Genomic DNA, 27,299 nt, shown 5'->3' on the forward strand with positions numbered 1-27,299 from the left:
TATTGGTCCAGTGTCAAAAATTAATTAAAATTAAAAACAATGCAAATAAGTAAGTAAAATCAGTCTAACGTTTATTTAGTGACATCAATGGTTTATGGTTACATTTTTAATTTGGTGCTGGCGGGTCATCAAAGTTAACATGGTTAGCTGCCACGACAAATAAAACAGACACATACCTTGTATATTAATTAACATTCAAAAATATTGAAGAGGGCCCCTCCGATAGTACACAGGTGTTCTTAACAATCAAATTCTGCATATACAGGTTGCTGGTTCTGTAACGACAAAAGAAAAAAATAAGAGAAAAATATTTAAACATTGGCCACTGGGGCGGCGGTTTGGATCTCCGCCGTTCCTTCCAGTAGGCTTCCTGGCTGTTGGTTCCAACAGGTCATTTTGATTTTCGGTAAGCTTAGCAGAGATTTTCAACGTTGAAAATTTGTGCTCTAGCCTCCAAGGTTCTGCTCTCTTCTCTCACTGGACAGTCATGCCATCCTTTTTCCATATTTCCGACTTTTCCGTAGTTTATGTGACTATAACGCTGCGATGCTTCTTGTTTCCGTTCTCTGCACCATGTCCCAAGTGCCAGCAACAACAACTGGCGAGATCTTGAAATATTTGGCGAAGTCTGAGATATCCAAAACCGCTGAGCACGGCCAGGCCCGCGCCAAGCCTAATCGGCGCCGTCGTGCAAATGTCTAGTGAGCGCCTTTATGCAGTGACGCCTTTTTCGTTTGGTTAACATTTAAAATGAAGCATCATGAACATAATAATATGAAAAACAAAGAAAAAAATACATTTTATCTTTTGTCTAAATATGCAAACATTTTGTGCTTTATTAAAACCCACACTCAAGCATATTTATTGAATAATTATACACACATTTATGTTACAAAAAGCCGCCCAATCGATATAGTGGTGAGCGTTGCTGACTGCGGTGCCGAAGTGCCCGCGTTCAAATCTCGGAGAAGGCATGGATTTTTTTAAATGTATAATGTCCGTGCGGCATGAGGGCATTCCATGCTAAAATACTCAATACATGTGGTAAAGAACTTGGCTAAACGAGGCGCAGCAATCCCCAGATAAGGAATTCTGAGAATCGAATTCCCAGACGACAATTTTGGAAGGAAAAAATTACAGAAGCAAGGAATAGATTTCAACACAATAAAAAAAATTAGTACGGTAAAAATTAAACTATTGTTTAACAATTAAGTTCATTAAAATGTAAACACACATTATAAGTTGTTTCTTCGGAAGAAATTATTTTTTTTTCCAAGACTGAGTTTCTTTTACAATTGGTTGATCTTATCACCAGTCAGAAAATATGAATTCGCTAAACTTTAATAGAAAGAGGGGTAAAAAAAAATAAGTTACGTAAATAAAAATTAGCACAATAAAAGTGCAGCAACAAAACTTTAAAATAATTTAATAAGTTAGAAGTTAAACAACCTTAAGGATCAAAAACAAACAAGTACAAAAACCAAATAAACTTAGGTCCCAAACCTCAAATTAAAATTAAATAAGTTCAACTCAAGAAACATTTAAAGCAAAACCTAAATTTAAAGTTCACAAAAGTTAAAGTTTAAACTTACAACCAACTTTAAATAAACTAAAGCAAAAATTAATAACTTCTATTGCTGATCAAAACTGAATTAAGTAAGCAATTAGCTTAAAGCTTGAAAATAAAAAAAATTAATACATAACAAAAATGGGTTTCTGAAAACTCACTATCATGCTTTCATACAATTAAATATTTCTCGACATTAAAGCAATCATTTGTTAGATAGATTTACAACTCTCACATTACACAATAAAAACCATAGTACGACAGTTCTCAGGTACAAGTTGAAAGATCAGACTGCAATTTTTAAAGATGTTTTAATGCGTGTTTGGGTACATAGGTGAAATTCTAAATTGCTAAATTCATTGATAAAGTAGATATTACTCATTGCTCATATATCTTTGTGGTATTAAATTATTGCGCAAAGATAACATGCGTAGTAATTCTTATCAGTGGTTGCCTATAATTTGCTTCTTAAATTTTCAGTGGAAAAAAATGATAAAACCGCACTCAGTTGTTATGGTAATATATGGGCAAAAAAATTTTGAAAATCCGAAATCTTTCAGATTTTACATTATGCCCAAAGGGGTGTTTTTTAACGTTTTGTGTGTTATATTTATTTATTAAATATCATGTTCTTCCCACTTAAACCATAAAATTCAATTCAACAGCAATATTGCAAAATATTTTTAAAATGAGCATATCTTTAGAATTTTCAATACACAATCTCGCACGCTGGAGAAAATTTTTTTTTTTTTTTCTCGGTACAGTGTACCATTGCTTGCTTTGAAATCGTTGAGTTTGTTAATCAAAAATTTGTTAAAGTGTTACAAAATATAAAATCGTTAATAAAACAAATTCCTAATTTGGGCTTCCAAATGCCCATATTCGGTGGAGAATTACGTTATTCAAAATTTGATGGCTCTAGGTACCGTCGTTTTATCACAATGCGAGAAACATACATTTATATAGATTTTTCATTATTTAGTTTCTTTATATATAACACAGGCGGATGATATTTGGTGGCAACAATTTGAAAAGTGAAACGGACATTTAAAGTTTTTAACCCAAAATGCCAAAACGAAAACAATAGTCCCTCAGGGAAAAGCCCCTTTGGACTAATATTTCAGATTTTAAATTACGTCCAAAGGGGCGTGTTTTTAACATTTTTTGTGTTACCTTTATTTATTAAATATCATGTTCTTCGCAGTTAAACAGTAAAATTCAGTTCAAGAGCAATATCGCAAAATAATTTTAAATTGAGCATATCTTAGAATTTCCGATACCCAGTCTCAGCGGTGGAGATAAAAATGTTTTTTCTGCATAATGTTGCCATTGCTCGCTTTGAAATCTTGGAGTTCGTTAATCAAAAATTCGTTAAAGTTTTACAAAATATGAAATCAATAATAAAAAAATTTCCAAATTTCAAATTTGGGCTTCCAGATGCCCATATTCGCAGTAGGATTGCGTCATTAAAAATTTTATGGCTCTAGGTACCGTTGTTTCATCACAATGCGAGAAACATAGATACATTTATGCAGCTTCTTCATTATTTAATTTCTTCAAATATAATACAGGGCGATCATTCTAGCCTCAGAGATGGCACTGCCCCTGGACTCGATATAATCGGGACAACTTTAATTAGAATTCTGTTCGGGAAATTCACCTCTTTTTATATATTACTTTACAACAAATGTAGGGTTTTAGCGATTTTCCCGATATGTGGAAAATTGATTCTTGTTCCTAAGTCTACAGGTGGACATAGATAAACTCATCACAAAAAGACTTGAGCATTTTTTAACGAAAAATAATATTATCAGTTCAAATCAATATGGTTTTCGAAAGAATATGTCTACTGATTTAGCATTATACAATGTGATCCAACAAGTCAGAGAAAAGCCACAAAGTAAACATGTAGTCCTAGTTTCCTTCGATGTCCGAGGGGCATTTGACTCTTTGACTCTATTAGCTGGTTCTCCCTATTATCTATATTAAAAGAAATTGACATCTCAAGAGATCTATTTAATATGATTAAAAGTTATCTGGAAAATAGAGAACTAATTTTTATGGGCAACTCTAATACAATTAATTTTCATTATAAAATTTAAAAGGGCTGTGCCCAGGGCTCATGTAGTACTCCCCTGTTCTGGAGCCTCATAGCAAATAAATTACTACGAGAAAATGTACCTGATACGAATATTACCTGTTATGCTGATGATATTATGCTAACTATTGCAGGAGACTCCCTCGGTAAAATAGAGGCTACTTTTAACCTGCTTGAAAATGTTTTTAAGAAATGGAGTACTGAGCAAAATATAGAATTTAATATTGAAAAAACAAATGGTATGTTTTTCCCTCGGGGAGGGAGAAATGTTAGAACCCCCAGATTGAAATATGATCAAAAAGAATAAAATTTGTGAATACCTTTAAATACCTGGGTGTAGTGATCGATGATAAGTTGAATTTCATAGAGCATTTTAAGTCAATACAACGAAAGATAAAAAAAAATTTGAAATTATTATAAAAATACTTTTACTCCAATCACACTTTCGGATAAAAGCTTTACCCTGAGGGATATTTACAAAAATGTTACCGAAAATTCTTTATGGTATTGGCGCATGGGGTAATCGAGCAGGGGAGCTGGTTAAGACAAGGCAGAAATTAGACTCATTGCAGAGGGCCTGGATACTTACAATTACAAGATCATTTAGAACAGTCCCGACAGAAGTTGCGTGCTTACTGGCTGGTGTACCGCCTTTCTCACTACAATTCAAATTTACTTATGACAAATTTTGTCTGAAATATGGTATAAAACAGATTATAATGTATGAAGATAAAGCAATTACCAGCGAGGCATTTTTAGAACATGATCTGACTTCAAGCCATCCTAGCGAATATTACGGTATATCCTACGATAAAGACTATATTTCAGCTGGAGAAATTGAAATTTATACAGATGGATCAGGGTTTGCGGAGAGCATCGACTGTGCCTTCGTTGTAATTTTCCACGGTATTGAAATTGATTACAAAACATTTACTTTAAAACCAAGAAATTTAGTTTATCAAGCAGAATTGTTGGCAATTAAAATGGCTTTATCCTGGATCAAGAAATTATCCGTGGGGTATTACATTAATTTATACTCAGATGCCTTATCTATCTCTAAGGGGCGCTCTCTCGCCCCTTTCAAAAGAATAATATTGTTAATGAAATTAAGCATATATATTTAGAACTACGAAAGAAGCATATATTGAATTTACATTGGATCAAACTTCACGCTGGTCTTTATAGAAATGAGAGAGCGGATGCTCTAGGGAAACAAGCCTCCCTGGGGGGTTGGGACCGAAAAGGTTTTTATTCAAGATTCTAAAAAGAAGACATATATTACAAGCTTATTAGAGACTGTAAAAATTTATGGGATCTCTCTGAAAGAAAAAAAAACTATCTAAAATTTTTAAAAATTAGCAAAAAAAATGGGAATTTTAGGAGATGCAGATGTTAATCAAATTCTCACTGCACATGGAAGGTTCCACTTTCAGGAAAATGATATACGTAAAGTTTGTAATAAATTCGGCGATTCAAAGCATTTCGTCGAGGACTGTTGTCTGACTGGAAGTGTGAGAGAAAAATATAAATTTGCGAAGTTTGTGGATTTATTTAGCAATTATAAATTGTTTAGAAAATTTGCAAGAGATATTATGCAAACGGTGAATGAGAATAAGAAGAATATTGGTATCGAGATATAACAAAGCAGAAAATCTTACTGAAAACAGAAATAATTGAGGTAACTTGAAGATCAAAAATGATGGTAAATGAAGATCAAAATTCATCTTAAATTTATAAGATGAATTTTGATAATATAAAGAAGATTTGAATAATAATAACTAATTGAAAGTAAAACTTATAAAGATTTTAAACTTCAGAAAAAAAGTCATAAATGGAAACGACGCATTTATATACTAATTCACCGGGAGTGCTTGGAATGTATGTATGTATTTTATTTTTTTTTTCTTTGTTATGCCTTTGTGTCTTGGCGTGTCGTCCCCTCATAGCCATATGGCAGGTTTCGCATGCTAGGTGGGCTGGGAGCCACTGCTTAGAACTAACTAACTAACAGGGCGATCATATTTGGTGGCAACAGTTTGAAAAGTGAAATGGACATTAAGAATGATTCGACGCAAAATCGCAGAACGAAAACAATAGTCCCTCAGTGAAAAGCCCGTTTGGACTAATAATTCAGAGTCAACCACCACGTACGCTCATGTAAAGGTGAGTAGACAATAGTGTACCCAAGGAGTTTGTATAATCGTGTGATAAGGTGCCTAGCATATGGTCTTTGTAGTTGTCTGATACCTCATAATCAAGGTTCAACCAGCAGATGTGGTGTCAGAAATCCTAGCTTTCCTAAAGAGTTCTCTTATATTATGGAGGTAATTTTAAAGGAGTTCCGTCATAAAGTCTGCATAAAGCCCTGAATTCATGAAGTACGTTGTTTTCGTAAAAACTTCCCAAAAGTTTCTTTTGAAGCAGATGAAGTAGTTCCAGTTTTCTATTTGAGATAAATGCCAAAGGACGCATAAGTAATAATTAGTTGAATGATATTTAAGAAAATATGGCATTTTCCTGCAAGAATTAACTATGATTGCTTATCTAGAATCGAATTCAGTTTGATTACGAGCCGATGATCCTTGTCCTTGATTGTGTTTACGTTACCTTTCCAATAATGCTTTTGTTAATTGTCATCCTCAAATAGTTAATCTCGTCTAAATGTAGTACTTGACATCTGAAAAGAATGGCTTTGTTGCTGGCAGTTTCTTTTCAACTGTGCTTTTTAGTTACAATCAGCTTTCGCTTATCTACATTGATAACGATTTTTCGTTTTGTTATAAGAGTTGAACTGAAGGAAAGAAAAATGAAAACTGGTCAGTAAAATTAAAACATAGCAATATCAAAATGAAATGATGAAAAGTTACTATATGTTGCAATTTACCTTTTCTTATTTCTTTTTCAAAACTTTTTATTCTAGTATGAAATATATTTTTATGCATCTAGGAAAGCTTAAATAATTCATCTGTTTTCTGACGCATAAAAAATGTATGTAAAATTTTTCACAATAGTATGTATCATTAATAGTAATTTTTACTGCCCTCTGTCATTTTCATTAAAAATCTCTTTATTATTTGTAGATTTTCTTCATAAACTCCATCAACTGTGACAAAATAGCAAAGGACATTTATGAAAGTCAAGAGTTCTGCAGAGTATCTGGTGGAGTTATGTTGCCTATCGATCAGTTCCCTTCCTACTCTTGTGCGACGTGCTACCGTCACATTGATGAACGGCTTTTTGAAAACGGGTATCTGTACTTTTTTTTGCTATTTTACTTGCCCATTCTTTCAAATTCATAATAATTACAGGTGACTATTGACAAAGATTTAAATTTTTCATTTTCCTTATTGTCTTTGTAGAAAGGGGCAGTTTGCACAGTTGTGGATCACGTAACTTTTATGCAGGAGGAAATACCACCGCACATTAGTCTGTCCACACAACGGCTGTTGCACCATCACATTTCAGACAAAGAGTCATAAGTTGCTTTTCCGCTTACATGGTCGCCTTGCTTCTCGAATCTAAACCCATGTGACTTTTTCCTTTAGGGTTACTTGAAGTCTCTGATCTATGTTGGTGGGGTTTCAACCTTGACGACCTTAAATGCAACACATCAGATGCTGTGCTGAGCATTACTGTTGACATGTTGCGTTCAGCCTTTAAAAATGTTCTGCGCATTATGCAATGTATGATTCACGAGAAGGATGTCTACATTGAAAGAGATCTGTTCCCTCTTTGAGGAAGTGCTTTTTATTGAATTGAAGTGATATGGTACACTGCAATATCATCTCTGTAACGGTTGGGGTAGTTCATTTGCTTTATTAAAGTGGTATTGCACTGGAATTTCTCCTTTGTTGTTCCTTTGTCAAATTCTCAACTTTGTAGACTACTAGAGCGCCAGACGTTTTGGAACTATTTTATTTTCACGGAATCTTTTACCCTCTGTCGTCGTTAGGCCTCTTGTGAAATTTCGGTGGCATTTTAGCTGAACGATCGAGCTACATATGGCTCTTAGTAGTGTCAGTTTAAAAAACATCTTGTATATTATACAGCAAAACATATACTGTAATTGAGGGCACATACTCAGTTTTCTCTGAAACCTTCCATTTTGATCAGTGGCCGCAGGAAATATTTTTGCTTTATTTAAAGAAAAAAATAATTACTAGAATTTAAAATTATGATTTCTTATGGTTTTCTGTAAATTAAGCTTATTCTGCCACCACTTAACCGACAACATGTTTGCAGCAGTCCACATCACTATAGTTATACATAGAGTGTTCACACATTTTTGTAGCGATTTTGATTTTCTCTATGAATTTAAATATTAATTTTATAATACAAACATGACTTCATCAAATTGGAATAAAGTTTCATTATCGTACGTGACATAATTAATATGAAAGGAAAGAAACTATTTAGCAGGTGAAAATGGAACTATATAGTTACACTTGATAAGGCTTGGATATACTTATCTGATTGCAATAAGAAAAGATCGATTTACTACCGAAAAAGAGCAGAAGAAGACTTAATGTGTTAGTTCAGAGAAAACAAGGAAAATTTCTCTAAACGTTTTATGGTTATTACTGGATTCTCTTACAACGGAAAAATTAAAATAAGGAAAGTAGAAAAAAATATCAAAATTAATTCGGATTACTATCAGAAATATGTTTTAACACCTATTTTTAAAGAAGAAATTCCATTTCGTTATCCAAACAATTTTCACTGTATTAGGTTCCATAAGGAAAAGGCTCCAAGCCATGCCTCTAAATCTACTGCTCTGTTTTTTAAAAAATGAGAAATGAAACTGGTATTTAAGCAAGACCCTTTAAGCATCTGATCTATAGCATATTCTTAATTCTATGCATTCCGATTCAAAAGAACGGCTGCCAAGCTGGTAACACATTAGATGCCCTGCATTAGATGGTAGGGCGTATTTTGAGCTTTTAAAAGCAGAAATGATGATATGATTAAATGAATCAAATTGAGGACATTGCCTTAAAGATTCTGAAAATAACTCTTTATGAAGTAGATGAATATCTGTTAAAGGAGATGATAATACTTATCAACAATAACACTGAAATTTTATCTAAAACTTTCTGTTTACTTTACCTCACTTGATGATTGATAGCTCGATCAAATTATCATTAAGAGAAAATACATATCTTTCGAAAAACGAGATAAAAATTCATAAAAGTACTGTTTACATCGGTATTATCAATAAATGCAATAAATGATATCATTAATACAGATAAAGAAATTATTTTTTATTAGTTCTCAAATTGATCTATCCTATGTCAAAATGAATTATCTGAACAATTTTTCATGTTAAAAAAATGCAAGTTTCGTACACAGGCGTCCGTAACAACATAGTGTGTTCGTTATTAGATTAAGCCCAACCAGCGGCCGAGTGGCTATGATCGTTGAATAGTGGGAATTTGACTTGAGTTTAATACCAGGCGAACGGGCTGGCGACGTGGGTGGTTTTCGTGTTTTTCCAATGTGTGACGTGAATATGAGCCAGTTTCTCTTAGAAAATTCTCCATGAAGTTATCTTTCCCATTCAGTCGAATAAACATCGAGTACTTTTCAATATTCAAATAGGCCCACCAGCGGCTGAGCGGTAAAGTCGCTGAACGCTGGTAGTTCGGTCCAAGGTTCGAATCCCGCGAACGGGCTGGATGCATGGGCAGTTTTCGTGGTTTTCCTCATGTGTAACGTGTATACGAGACAATTTACCTTAGAAAGTCCTTCACGAAGGCATCCCTCCCCTTAGGCAAATAGCCCTAGTGTGCTTTGCCATAATTAAATACACCACACCACAAATACATCATATTCAAATAACCAATCGGTATCAGACCAACCCAGTAAACGAATATAGTTGCAAAATGAATCAGAATTTGCTTATTTTCCCAATGTGTAAGCCGGTTAAAGCTAGACTGCCAAAAATGAGGTCAACTTCATTGAACTAATGGAAGCAGATAATTTTCCCATTGAAAAGATGAAGGATCCTACTCCACCTAAGCAAACTCAGAACAGAATTAATGGTGCTTCTTCTTCCAAATCGGATGAAAAGAATAAAAAACATCGAAGCCTACCATAGTGACTGTTGAAACCCAAGACTCTCCTGAAGTTACTTCGACTAAGACGAATAATAACCAGGGAGTGGGTCTTTTCCAAGAATCCTGCCATTCTGATCCCCTACCCCGAGGAAATTCCCATGACGTTTACTGTCAAGAGTTTTGATGTGCTTGCTGTTAATGAAACTCAATATGACGGAAAAGAGCTGAGGATTTTATTTTCCCTAAGCAGAATAAAAGATTGAATTGGTTGCGCTGACGAAAGATAAGATTAATCTTTTCTTTAGATCAACTACAGAGTAGGCTCAAGCATTTGGACTAATGAAAAATGATATACAATTCAGTACCTTTAGAACTAACACTGAAACTCTAGTGGTTATATATTAATTACCAGTCCTCATGATATTATGACAGAACTCAGCGCTCCAGGATTTCCTGTAAGAAAATCCAGCAATTCTCTAGGAATTCACAAGGAACTAAAGTTATGCTTCCTGTATGAAAGAAAATGTCGCAGGAAGAAGTTCTTGTAAATTTAAAACTATTTATAGCTCTGGTATGCTCAGGCTAGAATCACTATAAAACTGAGAAGTACCTTGACCGGCCCCCAATGGTGTCTGACGCAATTTAAACTCTGGTTTCGTGTGGTTTTCATTAGCATTCTATGTGAGCTTTCTCTTCACATGATCGTCCAAGGAGAGAATGTCCTGGAATTACCTTCCATGATTTTATTGTTATATCCCTGGGGTATAGGGTCGCTGCCTCCCAAGCATTAGGAAACAAGTCGAGTAGACCGACTATCTTTTATCAATTCCGTTATATAGCTTCTTTCATTTCCATTAGTGTATTCTTAGTGAATACAGATCTGACGCCGACTTATTTTGATTTTTTATATGGATTTCCGTAATCTCAATTGACTGTTGCAGAATCTTTCACTGATTATTTAACTATTTGCATATTCGACTCGTGACATCTTCAAACAAATTTCTTCCAGATTTAACTATGATCTGAAGTTACGTCTTTTTATATCAAAGATTTTATTAAATCTTTTGCTGTTTTCCAAAAGGGAAAAGAATAAAGAAAGGAAGATGAACTTTTCGCCCTATGCAACAGTCTGCGCTGCAAAGTATGCTGTGTTTGCTAATGATGGATACAATTTCCAAAATTTACTACACAAAGATTAAGAAGTATAAGGATTTCTCTGGCTGTGGTGATAAATGTACGCGTCCGTTTCTTATGGATGAACCTGGATGTCAGGTATCAAAGCTAGAACATAGATAAGGTATTTGTGACTCCTCAAGAAAGAAAATATTTTATGCTCTCAAATCGCATAACCACATAGTAATTTCCAACGATATATATCATTTTCTGTAAAAAGTAATTTCTGTAATAAACCGAACTCAAAGCAAATGACGAATAATGAATTTTAAGGCTGGAAATGTTGACCTTCCTGATCCAGGCACAGTTTGAACATGAATGATGGATAACAAACATTCACTGCAAATTATTATAACTCGGTCTTGATGGAAGTTGATTATTTCATTGTTTATATTTTTTTTCACTGCGTCAAGAGTTCGTGGATTGATCTGGTAGCCGTTGCCTTTCAGGTTGGTCCACAAATAAAAATATGTACTATAGTTAGACTACGCGACCGTGAAGGCCATAATAGATCCTTCGAAACAGATGTGAAAACTGAGTTTCTAGAAGGCATACGTTATCGCGGTGTCCTGTTTTCGGATATACTAACTCTTTTCGGTTTCCTCTCTGCTATGTTCGGTTCGGTTTATCTTCGGTCACCTTGTATTTTTCACAATGTTGTATCATGTAAAAGTTTGCATGCTTTTACCTTCAAGTAGGATATTACTCTGATATTGTTCTTTTGCTTGCACAGTAAGTTATTGAATGTGTTTCTTTTTTTTTTTTTTTTTTTTTTTTTTTTTTTTTTTTTTTTTTTTGTAATCTGGATATTTCATCACTTGTAAAATAAAATTTAAATGAGTTGTTGAAATCATTTAAGTGCTTTTATATATTTTAACAGAGCATATTTTTTACAATAATATGATACAATTCAAAAAATTATTGGAGGTGTTAAGGCACCAAGTATCAGCATAATATTCATAAATTTACAGGACTAGTTTGGAAGGTTCTCTATTTAAACCTTCGAAGCCAGATCTGCAAATTTGTGAATATTACGCTGATCCTTGGCGCCTTAACACCTCCGATAACAGTTCTTCGACGAGTAATTTTAATATAAATTCAAAAAGTGTTTACCGAGTTATGAGAATGGGAAAAGACCAATTTCACATTAAAAGGCTACAGAATTAAGTCAGATGACTTTTTAAAAAAAATTTTTATATTGCAACTTTTCTGCTGTTTTCTGATAATCCTTTGTTTATCTACTTATAGATGTCCCTTACATTCAGGACTTCACAGTTAATTCTGCTACTGCGTTTAAAATTCCATTTATCAGTTTTAAAAGACAGCATAATTTCCAATTTTAGATGTAAGGCATTATATTCATGTTTATTTATTGCTTTTATTTGTCTGTATATTATGAAACGAAAGTACTATTTATTTCTCTTTTCCTGTAACTCTAATATTATCATGCAGTTTCTAAAATTATCATGCCCGGAATTAAAACGGGGAAAAATTGTATTCATCTTAAGTAGCTTTGATGGGTGAAATTTTATTAAGAGTTTAAACTCTTCATGCGAGACAATAGCCTCTAGTATTAATCTTTTAAGTTTTATCTCTAAATCGCTAATTTTCTAAGTGGGAAGACGCGACGACATCTAAAGGGGGGGCGCGGGCCGGACGAACAGTACTGCGCCGCTCGTACCCACGGCCCCACCCACGTCATCTCGCAGCGCTGCCTTTTAGTTGGGCCATAGAACGTGTATGCTAAGAACGAAAACGTTTCTAAGCAAGTGCAGGAGTGGCTGCATCAGGTCGCAGAGGGAAAATGTACTCCAAGTTTACTTTACAGGAGCTATCCATCCAGCCTTAGTACTTTTTTTGCGCATGCGAATCGGCAAATACCTGTCGAAGCAAATCCACCCCTGATACCTTTTTGCGCATACTCGAAATAGTAGTCGAGTCATTGTCCTAGGTCAAAGGTCACTTTTGTCAAGAGTTCAAAGTTCTGTGATAGCGCTCTGTGTGAATTCTGAATACGCACGTCATGTGCACTTTTCATGCGTAAATAAACTGCCGGCTTGTTATTTTATCCTTATTCATGAATTCGGCGAAAAAACGCAAATACAGGGATGATTATATTAAATATGGTTTTGCTTCTTTACAAAAAGATGGTGTCGGCCAGCCGCAATGTGATATTTGTTACGAAGTATTGAGCAATGATGCTATGAGACCTTCTCGTTTGGAACGACATTTGTCGACAAAACATAGCGCCTTAAAATACAAGCCAAAGGGGGTTTTGTCTGCAAAATGTGCAAATTTGAAGCTTCTGGAATTGTATAACTCTGGATCCTTTGCTCAATCATCAGAAAAAGCGCTCGAAACTTCATAGGAGTTATCTCTACTCATCGCCAAGTCATATTATCAGAGAAATACTCGTCAAACCTTGCCAGTTGAAAGCAGCTGCTATTGTTCTTGGATTGGTAAGTAAACAGAAGCTTTCACAAATACCACTTTCTGACAACACTGTTAAACGTCGCATTGATGATATGGCCGAAGACATAAAAAACCAGTTAGTGCAGTCAGAGAATCAAATTTTTTCGCAATACAGTTAGACAAGAGTGCAGTTGCAAAATATTGTCAACTGTTAGGTTTATACAAAATGAAACAATTAAAGACGAGATGTTGTTTCCTACAAAGTTCATGACTACCTCAAATGCAATTCAAGAATCTCTGAATTCTTTTGAAAAATCTCTAAATTTTTTTTACAACAGTTTCTGAATTCTTTTGAAAATATGAACTGTCATGACAAAAGCTGATAGGCGCATACGGCCCTCCATCAGTGCTTGAATCTAGCCAAGATTCCAGATTCGATCAGAGAAAAAAATCCGAATGTTAGAGCTATTCAATGTGATTTGTTATACATCGTCAAGCCTTGGTAGCTAAGATTTCAATGATGTCGTAAAATTATGCATGAAAATTGTATTTCATGTTTTAAAAGGTGTGCTTTAAATACTCGACTCTTTACGACCTTTGTGAAGATTTGGCAACAGACCATAAAGTAGTGTTATTTTATATGGAAGTGCGCTGGCTCTCAAAAGGAAACATGTTAGCAAGACTATTTGAACTTGGAGATGAAGTGATTCAATTTTTGGATACTCAAAATAATAACGGGGGAACTAGGAAGTTTTATTTTTGGCAGCAGGGAAGCGTGACAAAAAAAAAAAAAATTTTTTGGGAACCCATGTTCTAAATGATGATTTAAACTATAAAGAAACTAGTTTAGTTTTATTAGATTACGGCAAAGCACTCGAGGGCTATCTGCCTTAAGGGAGGGATGCCTTCGGGGAGGACTTTCTAAGGGAAACTGGCTCGTATACACGTTACACATGGGGAAAACCACAAAACGCCCATGCAGCTAGCCCCTTCGCGGGATTCGAACCTCGGACCGAACTACCGGTGTTCAGCGACGTTACCGCTCGGCTGCTGGTGGGCATAAAGAAACTAGAATTAGATCAACATACGTATATTATTGCAGTTTCTCAAATTTTCCTGTTCGCCTCTTTTCAGAAATTTTCTTAGTTCTTAGTTCGTCTTTGAGCTTTTAATCCTATCCTTGCAAAAAATTATATATTAGATGTTTCCAGAATCTTATCTGTATGTACTAATTGAATATCGTTAAAATTTTAGGTGTTTATTGCAACTCCATTAAATAAATATCTAAAACTCATTATGCAGTGTGGAAAAAAGAAACACAATGGTAACGATTAAAGACTTCTGAAAGCATTTACAAGCTTAAGAAACCAGATTCGCATTTTCGATGTTTTAGGAGATCAGTACAGTTGATGCCCGTATGAATTAAACACATTAATAACTCAAAGCAATGTATTTCTTTATTTAGTTGTCATTTCTAAGAAGAATTTAGCTGTGGCCTTCGGAAAATTTGCGCTCTGGGCGACTTCTTAAGTTTTCTATGCTTGATGCCAACCCTGTGATTGTCGTGGGGCGAGTTGGGCCCTTTCTGTTCAATTTAAGATCAAATAAAAAATTATTTCTCACTTGCTTAAGACTGAGTGATAACTTGCCAGCAGTCTATAAGACTTAAATACAAGTTCCCAGTTTCAGTACAACTCTACGTTAGAGTCCCCACGTCGCTATTAAGTTGGCTCAGAATTTTACCGATGTATTTTAGAACATCAGCTACCTAAACGCTGAAGCCGGAATACAAATTAAAAGCAGAGCTGGTGATAAAAATAATAATAAGATACGGCTGCCATAATTTCTAATCTAAACAGTCGAAAACGTCAGCTTAAATACACAAAAATTTGCATTCTGATAAGAAATACAGAAAGAAATTATGATAAAGACTTAGATCATAATAATTGGTTAAATAAAATAAAATATCTTACAAAGTTATCATTGCTTATTGATGTACGTTCACGTAGAACGTTCTACGTGTTCTACGTTCACGTAGAACGTAGAACAAACCTGTCTACGGGAAATACAGAAAAGGAAAAAAAATTATTAGGATAGCATATGATGTGTGTCAGATGAACTTCGTCCCAAAATAAAAATGCTCCAACCACTCTTTACCCGACCGATAGCGGTTCAACAGCATACGCACATCCGACCGGCCGCTCAGCCGTAGAGATTCTCCCTGTTCTGAATACTGTCAGGAAAATCTGATAAATCGTCTAAATAAAATTCTTCAGTACCATTTTTTTCGCTCATCGTGAACGGTAATTTTTTTCAAAACGGTGTGAAAATGTGGGAGTTTACAAAGCAACGTACTTAATGCAAGTGAGCAATCTACACTGCACGAAAAAAAAAAAGGGGGGGGACAGTTGTATAGCTTCCGTTCTGCTGGACCGATTGACAAAATTCAAATTGCGGTTTTCATGTCTCGAAATCGCGACTTAGGATATATATTAGATTTATTTATAGCATTATTCATATAGTACAGATATTTTAACTCGGACTTAAATTCGGAAATAACATACCTTTTTTTTTTTTCCATATTTCGGTTCTACGACTCAAATTATGCCTAGATATTAAATTTTGTAAAATTTGGTGCGAAATTTACGGAGAAATTCAAACATTTATCTTGACGTAATGTTTTCAGTTTTCGCCAAGAATAATTCACTTAGCGAACATCTTACTACATGACAACCAATTTTCCCTTCCCTTCCATTATGCTGAAGCGTAAAAAAAGACGCATCGTTTCTACTTAAAAATAATTTTAGCAAAGTGTTCTAAGCCACATTTGATGTTTTATCGCTTTCAGGAAATATGCCAAATTTCAAAACGCGCCAATATTCACGTATATCTTCGGAAATTTTGAATAAAAAAAACTCTTTTTTTTTTTTTTTTTTTTTCAGGTATGCTTAGAAATAGGTCTACTTTAAGGTGCTGGTAAAAATTTTATAAATTATAATTAATTTTTTTTAGAAAAATTCATAAAAAATTATTTAAAAATACAAATTTTTAAAATAAATCATAAAATTGGGTAAATTTTATTTTGAATGAACCTGAATTTCGAAGTGTGAAAAGAAGAATCAAATAAGTTTAATAAAAAAGAGAGATTAATAAATATATACCAAACTCAATTAACATTGAGGAGCTAAAATTTTGAGTGCTAATTTTTTAAAATCTACTCGTGCGATTTTGACAAAACTTGGTAGTTTGGTGTAATTTGAGTCGTAGAATTGAAATATGGAAAAAAATTGGTATGTTAGTTCATAAAAAGTCTAATTTTGTGCCAAAATATTGGTATTAAAACAATGCTATATATAAATCTAATACATATTCTAAGTCGCGCTTTCGAGACATGAAAAACGCAAGTTGAATTTCGTCAAACGGCTCAGTAGAATGGTAGGTATAGAACTGTCCCTTTTTTGGCGATAAAAAGCCGATTAATAGACTATCGGTCGGTGGGCTTTGGCGAAAAAAAGCCGATTAATAGGCGATGGGTCGGTAAACGTTGGCGATAAAAAGGCCGATTAATAGGCTATCGGTCGGTAGGCGTTGGCGATAAAAAGCCGATTAATAGGCGATCAGTCGGTAAAGTATTAATTTCTCTTGCTCTTTCTTATTGTACGTTAATGTCATTTATAACTAATAAATTTTCTTCATTTCTAATTATATTTATTTCCCACTATTGGGAGTATGTATTTGTTAGCCCAGAAAGGCTATTAATTTCGTTTTCGCATTTTGCGTTGATTCACAACAAACGGCGAATCACTTTTTAAATTGTTGCCACCAAATATTAGAGCCCTGTATTATATTTAAAGAAATTAAATAATGAAGAATCTGCATAAATGTATGTATGTTTCTTGCACTGTGATAAAACAACGGTACCTAGATCCATCAAATTTTGAATAACGTAATGTCTTCACCCGAATATGGGCATCTGGAAGCCCAAATTTGGAATTTGTTTTATTATCTATTTCATATTTTGTAAAGCATTTATGAGTTTTTGATTAAGAAACGCAACGATTTCAAAGCGAGCAATGGCAACATTGTACTCCCCCCCCCAAAAAAAAACTTTTTATCTCCAGCGCGCGAGACTGTGTATCGGAAATTCTAAAAATATGCTCTTTTAAATAGTTTCTGATATTTCTGTCGAAGTGAATTTTATGGTTTATGTGCGAAGAACATACTATTTAATAAATAAAGGTAACACACAAAATGGTAAAAAAAGGGCCGTTTGGGCCTAATAAAATATCTGAAAGCTTTCAGATTTTTAGCCCAAACAACGTGAGCCCAGAAGGTCTATTAATTTTGTTTTATTTAGAATTCTAACTTAATTTACGTAACCAAAAGAACTTATTACATTGCTTAAAAATAAAGTGGCTAATTAATAGCATTTTTGTGGTAATTTTAACGGAGGCTATTCATTTTTCCTATGGTTTGGGTTAACCATGATTGAGTTAACCGTGGATGATATCACCAGGATTACAACGGTTAATTGAAAACTGACTGTGTTTGAAAAAATAATTTTAGTCCTTTAAAATTTTAACTCAGGGAATATGTTTCTCTAACCCTTTTCCTTTTTACTACTTTATCCAACTGATCGTACTTTAAACTAACTTGACTTGATTGCACTCCCATTTAAATCAGAAACTGTCAGTACGGCAAAGTCATGATGTAAAGTTATAGAGTTAAAATAACTACCAGTAATTTCTAAAGAAAGCACCCGTATCTAGAACCACAATCGTCTCGAACCACTATGTTCAAATTTCAGTATACATAAACTTAATTTTACAGTGTAATTAAATTTCATGTGATCTTTAAGAATAAAATGTAAATTGTAAGATAAATTTCTAATAAACATAAAAAACTCATGTTCAATATTGTTAGGATACCTTCCTCTTAGATTTAGTCAGATTGCTTCAGTTTTTGCTATATACAGTGTCTACAAAAGAGAATATTGTTGCGTTCATACAGGTCCGTGCGATTTGGAGTGATTAACGGCAACACTTGATGAAGAATGAAAACATAATTTTTTTTTTGTCAGTATTACTCAAGACAGCTCCAGAAACACGTTGTAAACTACCACAGCTATACAGACATTAGGTTAATTAGAAGCACTAGACATGAAAAACGAGCAACGCTCTCTCCGCGAATCGAACTACAGACCTCTGGAATACGCGCCCAGCGTGCTGACCACTACACTAAGAAGGCATACTAAGAAGACAGTAGAAAATGCTTTATATACTCCCCTTTTTAAAGAGTGACTGGGGATTTTAGAGGATCGAATCTTCAAATCCTGTGTGTGGAGAATCATGATTCACCACCCTTTTAGTTCGGGAGCTACTGTAGCGACATTAGGAAATTTTTGGAAGCAGGAAGAAGGAAAAAATGAGCAACGGCCTCTCTGGGAACGGAACCACGGACCTCTGGAATACGCGCCCAGCTTGCTGACCACTACACTACGAAGCCATGCTAGGAAGGCGGAAGAAAATACCTTATACAGCTACGACACGACAACTAACACACACTGAAACAATCAGAAACACTATAACAATTCAGACTATAACGATGAAAACAACTTCACGACAGAGCTCTAGAATGCAGCTCCCGACTCGGTTCGATCGTTGTCGGAGCTCAACTCACTCAGAATATTCTTCACGATAAGACTCACGATTCACTCGGTACATTTGACAAGCAACTTGACACTAGACTGCTATTCCGCATGAGTTTATGTGGCTTTTTTGGGGGGTTGTCTTCGAGAACATTCTGAGCCAAACCGGTAAGAATTCGTGTTAAGAAGGTTCTCCATCCGTCTATGACATATCCCCAGTTTTGTTGGCAAATATTGCCAAATGGGCGATTTCGCGCCAAATCTAGCAACCCTGCTTTCCTTTGCCATTTTCTGGCAACCCGAAACCTGCTTTGCGGAGAAGCTATCTTACCGCGTAGTGGAAATTTCGTAACAATTTATAGCCCTTTTTTTCCCAACCGTTGGTCGTAGACATATATTCTTCGATTTGCAGAAATATTTTAAATGATACAAGTATTCATGCATTGGTGTTTTGAAATTTAAAAAAATATATATATATATTTTGTAAATAAGCAGATAAGTTCTATGCCTTAATCAAAAAAACAAACCGATTTTGTAAAAATAACTTTTTGTACGTTGCCCCAATCTCTATAATTTGATTAATGACAGTTTATATTAATTATAAAACGTATAAACCGCAAACGTTTGATACCTAATATGAAAAATATTCACCATAATATTTAATTCCGAAATTTGGAGTTTTTGCCACCTTTCTTTGTTTTCCTTGAGAGGTCATTTAAAGAGTAAATTAGAATAATTCGAGCTTTTTTTTTCCCTTTTAATGACTTCAGTGATATTCTTTTATGATCTACTAATGTGTAACATTTTTTAATTTATTATTTTGCTACGCACGATATGCCGAAAGAATTTCAGATAAATTGTGATTGTTGTGACGTATCTCACTTGACCGTAACATCCGAAAAAGCCCACGAAATTCACGAAATTCATCGTGGCAAGGAGAGAAAGATTGCGCATGTCTTTTGACAAGAGCCTTGAGCACCATGCAAGTGGCAGTGCGACCCCACATAGTACAAAAACATCCTTGGGATAGTACATAGTACAATCCTTGGATTCACATAGTACAAAAACATCCTTGGGAGGATGTTGCTCGCGGGATATGCGCACATCCTCAGGTCAGTACTTGACTCAGTTCCGAACCCAATTTTGATAGAGTGCACCTCGGAAGAACGGGTCCGAGGGTCTCCCAAACCTCTTCCCCTACTAACAACCTCTCGAGAGGACTTTCGGCTCGCCTTTTATTTAGAGTGTCCCCATGCCACACATACACTGTAAATGGAATATATATTTCATTTACAAACATTCCTGCCTTCTTCGGGATTCGAACCCCTGCCCTTCGGTACGGCAGTCAGCTCACTACCACAATCCCGGTTGGGCGGCATTTCAGACAAATATTTTATAAGAATTCAAATACGTGGTAATTGTCTCTTTCAGTGGAGATCAAGAATCAATCGGCAAGTTTCACGGTGTTTCTTACCAAATGCTACATCAAACTCGAAACCGAAACCAAAAATAAGTAATAAAAATTCTGAATCTGTTGTTTTCATTTTTAAAAATTCTTTCATTACCCCCACAAATTTAGTATGATGACATTTTGTAGTTTATCATCAAATAAAAACGAAGCCATTATACAAAGCAAAGGATATTTTACCCTTTATCTGAAAGGAGAAAAAGAAGGAGGAGAAAGAAAGCCATTTGGCAATAGTGAAAAACTGCTAGGAAAAGAAAGATTTACGCATCATAAACTACTTTGATGCTTAAGACACAATAACACGCCGAATAAATACTAATTCAGAAGTCAAACAACAAAATTATTGTGTCTTAATTATAGAAGCCCCAAACAGGCTTACATTTTGCTTTCTTTTTTGCACGTGGTGTGGCCGCCATTTTGTGATTGTAGGAGTTTCGGTGAGTACATTTTTGAAATTTTCAAGTTATGTTTATGTTTTGTACATTTGGATATTGTGGTTTGCTTGTCTGATTTCATGCATTTTGCTTACAAACGTTTTGTTTTCTATTCATTTCAGTGAGGGATTTTTCTGCTGTTTTGTGTGTACTTTATTATTGCTCAGTTAATTTAGTTTGATTTTCTGCATTGTTTATCATGCCTTCATCCGTTAATCGTTTCACTAAATTACGCCTGAAACGGCAAAAATTCCTGAATCATCTTGAATTTTTACTTAAATGTAAATGTAAAAAATTGATCCCCAATTTTATTCAAATCAAATCTAATCAAAAACCTTCGAGTCGCGTTTCAAGAATTCTGTTAAATTGCAAGCTTGCCTTACTTCGGTCCGTGATAAGGGATACACGTCAACAATTGTCCGAAATTGAACATGAACTCTATAAGCTTCATCTGGAACTCGCTAAATCATATCCAAAATTCACTGCCCTTGAACAAAAGTCTTGGTCTAGAACGGAGAATGCAGTTAACCGTCATAAAAACACCCTTGCAGTTAAATTCGAAAAACTTCTTTTACAGTCTTCCAGTTCAAGTAGTTCAAAAAATCTCCCCATTGTAAACATCAAGCCAATAGTTAATATTTCTAATTTTAGTCTTTCAGAAGAACAAGAGAGAATTCTAAAATATAATTTTAACTTCTCACAAACCTGTAAACCCTCGATTCCAAAGATTTTGGCTCCTATCGAAAAAGCTTTCAAGTTCAGTAAAGTTTCAGATTCACAGAAAGAAATGATTAGGCATCTTATCGCTCATAATGTGAAATTCAATAATAAACCTTTGAAACCAAATCTAACTGCGAGAGAAAGAGCTACAATGCGCGAAATTCATTCTAACCCGGATATTATCATTTCAAAGGCCGACAAAGGTGGCCAGATAGTCGTCATGGATAAGAACACTTACATCGATGGTGTCACTAAACTCTTAAACGAAGGACCATATAATCCGATCCCTAAAGATCCTTCACCTTCGGACTTATCCAAAATAAAAACTGCGATCAAATCTTCGCAAATCATTTCAAGCAACTTAAAACATTCGCTTATCCCATCTGTTGCGAATTGTGCCAGATTATATGCTCTTCCCAAAATTCATAAAAGTGGTATTCCTTTCCGCCCTATTGTATCAAATTTAGGTACTGCCTCGTATCCTTTAGCTAAATATTTAGTTTCTAGATTTTCCACTCTATTAGACAATAACATTTACACCATAAAAAATTCAATAGAGTTTGTAAAAAAGGTTAAAAACATTTCTCCTAGTAATTTACTCATGGTTTCTTTTGATGTAAAATCATTATTCACCAATGTCCCAGTGGAGGGTGCATTAAGATGTCTAGAAACCAGACTTCGCGAATTTCATTTCTCTTGCATCGAAATTGATGAGCTAATTTCTCTCACTCAACTCTGTTTGAAACAAACACATTTTGTTTTCCAAAATAAATATTACAAGCAAACTGAGGAATTAGCCATGGGAAGCCCCCTCAGTCCCATCCTGGCTGATATCTACATGCATTATTATGAATCAAAATTGTTTGAAACTTTAAACTTCCCGGCATGGTTCCGCTACGTAGACGATACTTTTACCCTGTTTGAAGGTAATAAAGATGATTTAAATAAAGTTCTTTCAACAATGAATTCTATTGATCCTGCTATTCAGTTCACTTTTGAACTTGAGACTTGCAATTCTCTTCCGTTTCTCGACATTCTGGTCACACGTAACACATCCAACTTCAGTACTACAGTTTACCGTAAACCTTCATCGGTTTGCCTTCCACCACACTTTAAAACATGTCATCCGACTAAACAAAAGTTAGCTTCATTTTATTCCTATGTTTTCCGTGCTCTTCAAGTTTGCTCCTCCAAACTAGCCCTTGATGAAGAACTAAATTATTTAAAAGCAATAGCTATTGACAGGGGCTTTTCACCCAACATTATTAATCAAGCAGTTAAAAAATTCTCATCTCAACACACTAAAAGCCACACTCTTATTTTAGGAGATTATAAAAATTCTGTTATCATTCCCTTCTTTCCATCAATTAGCTATAAAGTTGCACATATTTTGCAGAAATTTAACTTTCGGGTTGTTTATTCTCCCATCAATAAAATTCCAACTTCTATACTCAAGGACCCCATTCCGGATATGAATTCCTGGGGTATTTATAGGATTCATTGCCAGTGTGGTTTAATTTACATTGGCCAAACTAAGAGAGCGTTAAAATTTCGCGTCAAAGAACATGAGGCATATGTTAGAAAAAAGGAAACACAGAAGTCTTCTGTTGCTCAACATTGTTGGTCCGAAAATCACACTTTCAATTTTTCTGCTGCCAAAATTATTCAAAAAACATCTTCCATTGGAGAACTGGATTTTCTAGAGGCATTTCACATTCATAAAAATCTTTCTGTTCTAGTTAGCGATCCTAATTCCAATCCAAATTTGCCTACGGCTTTTAGAGAAATTATGTTTTAGTTCTGGTTTCGCCAACAGACGGCGCCACTTGCTTATTCTTGTCCAGGTTTTCTTATCTTATCTAATCATTATTTCCTATCTTGTTCATTTGCGGTTTTGCAGCTGAAGATGATGGTTCGGTAAAACCATCGAAACTAGTCCTGTGAAAATTTTGTAGGTATAACGCTGATTTTTGTTGTTTGACTTCTGAATTAGTACTTTGATGCTACTTAGCTACCTTTCTAAAAGCGTCATGATTTATACATTGTTCATTAGAATAGCTTTATGGCCGCTTTAAAATGAATTGCACCTTTCTAAAAGCAAAAATTTATTTCAAGAAAAGTTTTTTTGATTATTTTTTTAAAATTTTTGTTAGCATGTCATTATTTAAAAGCTCTTTTATCTTTTTTGGGGGGCGGAGATCTAAACTTGGCAACAATTTTTTCCTTGAGTTATTTAGTTTCTGGTTTAATCGACAAGTAGTAAATACATTATTAATATTTTCATGAAATTTCATTAGTTTAGAATCATAATTTAATAGTCATATAAAAATCTTTAAACTAGAAATCATTTTCACTTTGAATGTATGAAAATAAATGTTTGTGTTGGTAATGTGCCAATACTGTTTCTAGAACACGATTTCAGTAACATTTTATAAGGAGCTCAGTTTTGAAAAAAATTATATTGAATAATATTTTTACGACATTCTGTATAGCAATGCTTGTTCCTTCATTTATTAACGTCAGAAATCTTTTCTTAAATTTCTTTTTCATTTTTATTCACTTACAAATGCAAAAATTTCGCTCTTCGTTTTATTCGCGACTCCTGAACACGATCTTATATTTTAAAATGAAATATCTCGGTCGCTTTTGCCGTACGGGACATACCATTTTTTGTGTTTTATTAATTTATTTATTTTTTTTTATTTATATATTTATTTATTATTTATTTTTTTTTTGAACGAGTATGATCTTTTGCGGAATATGATTATAGGGACCAAGGTAATATAAAAAATAGACATCTAATTATTGCAAAATTGGTTTTTTAAATTTAAAACTGTCGTATCATGAATATAAATCATTGCTGTAAATGGAATATTTATTTACGGCCAACGGTTTTTAAAAAAAAGAGACCGCATAAAATATATTTATGGATATGATAAAAGAGTCGCATTGGTACAAAATAACTTTTTGTCAAGATCTTTTTTATGGCGGGCATTAGCCATTTTTAAGCTTCCACCTACTAAGGCCAGAAGAGGTGGTTATTTTATTAAGAAGCACCTAATAGGCCGCTAAAAACCAGCGGCCGAGCGGTAAAGACGCTGAACACTGACAGTTCGGTCCGAGGTTCGAATCCCGCGAGCGGGCTGGCTGCATGGGCGTTGTCGTGGTTTTCCCCATGTGTAACGTGTATACTAGCCAGTTTCCCTTAGAAAGTCCTCCACGAAGGCATCCCTCCCTTTAGGCAGATAGCCCTTACGTGCTTCGCCATAATTAAATAATCCAATCCAATCCTAATAGGCCGCTAGCGTTATCTCCTATGAAGGGTTAAATAATTTATTTCCATGTCTTCTCCAGGCTCTTCAGTATCGCAATCGGCTTCCATAACCACTATACGTCTGGTTGGCGTACAAACTAAAAATATTAGTGTATACTATTGTCTCGGTTGATTAAACTGCTAAATGAAAGCTTTCGTACTCGTATCTATTATTCAATCCTTATTACGAAATTAGTTGCCTGCATGGCTGCTTTTGCGTTTATATACAACAAATAGCCACTGATTACTTTCGAAACTCTTCAGTCCCTTTATAGACACATAACCACACAATTTAAACTAATTAAAATGCTTTGAGAAAATAGTGATTTCAAATTCAAAAATTACTGTTATTTAAAGTACGTATTCTGTATTTTTCATGGTGGAATCGAGTTCAGCAATCTGTATTTCTTTCACCGCAGAACCAAATTCCAACAAGCCGGTTTGTATCTACGAAACCGTACCAGCGGAGAATTACACGAAGCAGCTTTCTCAAACACCACAAGCCCCATCTTCAAAACGTTTCGAACTCGTAAAGTGGAAAATTTGTGGATACAATGCTGTCAAGCTGCTGTCAGATGCTGCGAAAACATGAGGCGAAGCACTCCCTCATCAGGTAAGAAACCCCACAAGATCGCTATTTGGCGATCTTTTTATTTTGATTTGGTTTTTTGAGTTGACATTGAATAAATAAATACTGATTAACTGGTGATTGATGTGTTTATTTTCCTCGACTTGGTAGCGATCCGTTAGCAACGAAGGTTAAAGGATTCTCAAAATATCTATAATAGAATTCTCATGGCTTGCTGAGAATTCGTGCAAGGATGTTTATAACCCAAAAATGTGATATTTATCAACCAAAAATAGCCGTAAGAATTTCGTTTTAACGAGAAACGTTAACGCATATATTTTTCCAAGTTTTATAGCGAACATAAGTTATAGTGTTTCCTCGTGTTAAGTTTTCTGTAACGAAAGTATATTAAGGGTGTAGGGCAAGAATTAATGATGCATTATTGCAAAAGCGACTCTCCTAAGAAAACAAAATTCAAATGTTTTCGTAGAATTAAAGTGTCTAATTATATGTGTACATGATTTTAATAATGAGCTTCAAAACCTATTTCTATGAGTTTAAATAAACAAATTGTGAAAACTGAAAGCAATAAACAAAGCAGAAAGTAAAAATTAAATGCATGCAATTTTTTTTAATCTGAATCATATCATGCACCGAAGAACAGAGGCTCCCAAACGTTCTGGCTCGTGGAGCCCTTTTTAAAATCAATATCTACGAAGGAGCCCCTTAGATGTACTCTATTATCTTACAGGATAACAGTGTTAAGAGTAATATTAGGGGGAAGAGGGGGTAAATAATAGGGGACTCTAAAGACACATCTAAAGAGCAGCAAAATACTTATGCAATAACATTATTTAAAAAACTTCGAAATTTGCAGTAATATCTCTGTTTATTTTCATCTGAGAACTAATACCTATGGTTTTGTCAAAACTTTACCGCATACATTGTTGCAGAAGTTATTGAAAAATTTAATCAATCAAACCATTTACGTTGCAAGAGTGGTGTTATTGGTGATAGTAACAATAAAAAATCCATATAATCAACATAGCTTCTCTAATTAAATTCATTATATCCAATTAAATGCCACCAACACGATATAATAGTTAGGGAAGCCTACTACGATACCGAAGGACCCGCGTTTGAATCCCGGAGAAGGCATGGCTATAATTGTCCCTCCCTTCGTAAGAGGTGACAGTGGCCCACATATTAGGTGCTGCCATAATAAAATGGCTACATCTTCCAGCCTTAGATGTGGGCAAGCCTAAGTCGGCTAAATGACAGCTAATGGCAAAAAAATACCCATTTTTATTATTATTTAATAAAAACATCTTCAATTTAATTTTACTAACTAATGTGCATAGGGCAATAGTAGGTCTAAATTAAGACATAACACATGAGATACATTGTGGTTGCAAATTTTACCCAATTTTCTTACCAAAGTTCAATTGAAAATGTGTGCCAGTGAATGTCTGATTCTGCATTTAAATGGCTTCTGTATTTTGTCTTCGTACTTACATGGGAGGAAAACCCCGTTTCATAAAGATATACAATTGGGAAAGGCAATAATACTAATGCTTTCTCAAATTAGATTTAAATATATCTTGTTAATGCAGTCAAAACTCGGGTAGACTTTGGTGTGGTTTTTAGTTCGCTGTGAAATGTAAAGTCTAAAGACGTTGTATGTTCTTGAATTTAAGCTGGGTAACTTTTTGTCACGCTGAATGCATCCAGAACCTATTTAAAATCGTCAGACATCTTCTCTTGAACTATTGGAAAATAATATTCAAATAAATATTTTAAAGCTTTGAGTTGCTTATGAATATATTTCTGTATTTTTTCTTCC

General features: G+C 34.5%; 1 protein-coding gene across 4 annotated transcripts in view; it reads left to right on the forward strand.

Annotated features, from left to right (window-relative positions):
• Positions 1-27,299, forward strand: part of LOC118197755 (calcitonin receptor-like) — a 98,641-nt gene that overhangs the window by 34,014 nt on the left and 37,328 nt on the right. For 3 of the 4 annotated variants that reach the window (XM_085820889.1, XM_085820888.1, XM_085820890.1), the window contains exons 2-3: positions 6,746-6,912; positions 25,308-25,501. In XM_085820889.1, the coding sequence (XP_085677015.1) occupies positions 6,746-6,912; positions 25,308-25,501 (361 nt within the window). Of the gene's footprint in view, positions 1-6,745; positions 6,913-12,142; positions 12,240-25,307; positions 25,502-27,299 lie in introns of those variants that run through there. The other variant, XM_085820891.1, reaches the window with a different exon arrangement.

Source organism: Stegodyphus dumicola, chromosome 7 (genome assembly GCF_044657685.1).
Source record: "Stegodyphus dumicola isolate Sdum_Otavi_A_Nest chromosome 7, ASM4465768v1".
Taxonomy (NCBI): Eukaryota; Metazoa; Arthropoda; class Arachnida; order Araneae; family Eresidae; genus Stegodyphus; species Stegodyphus dumicola.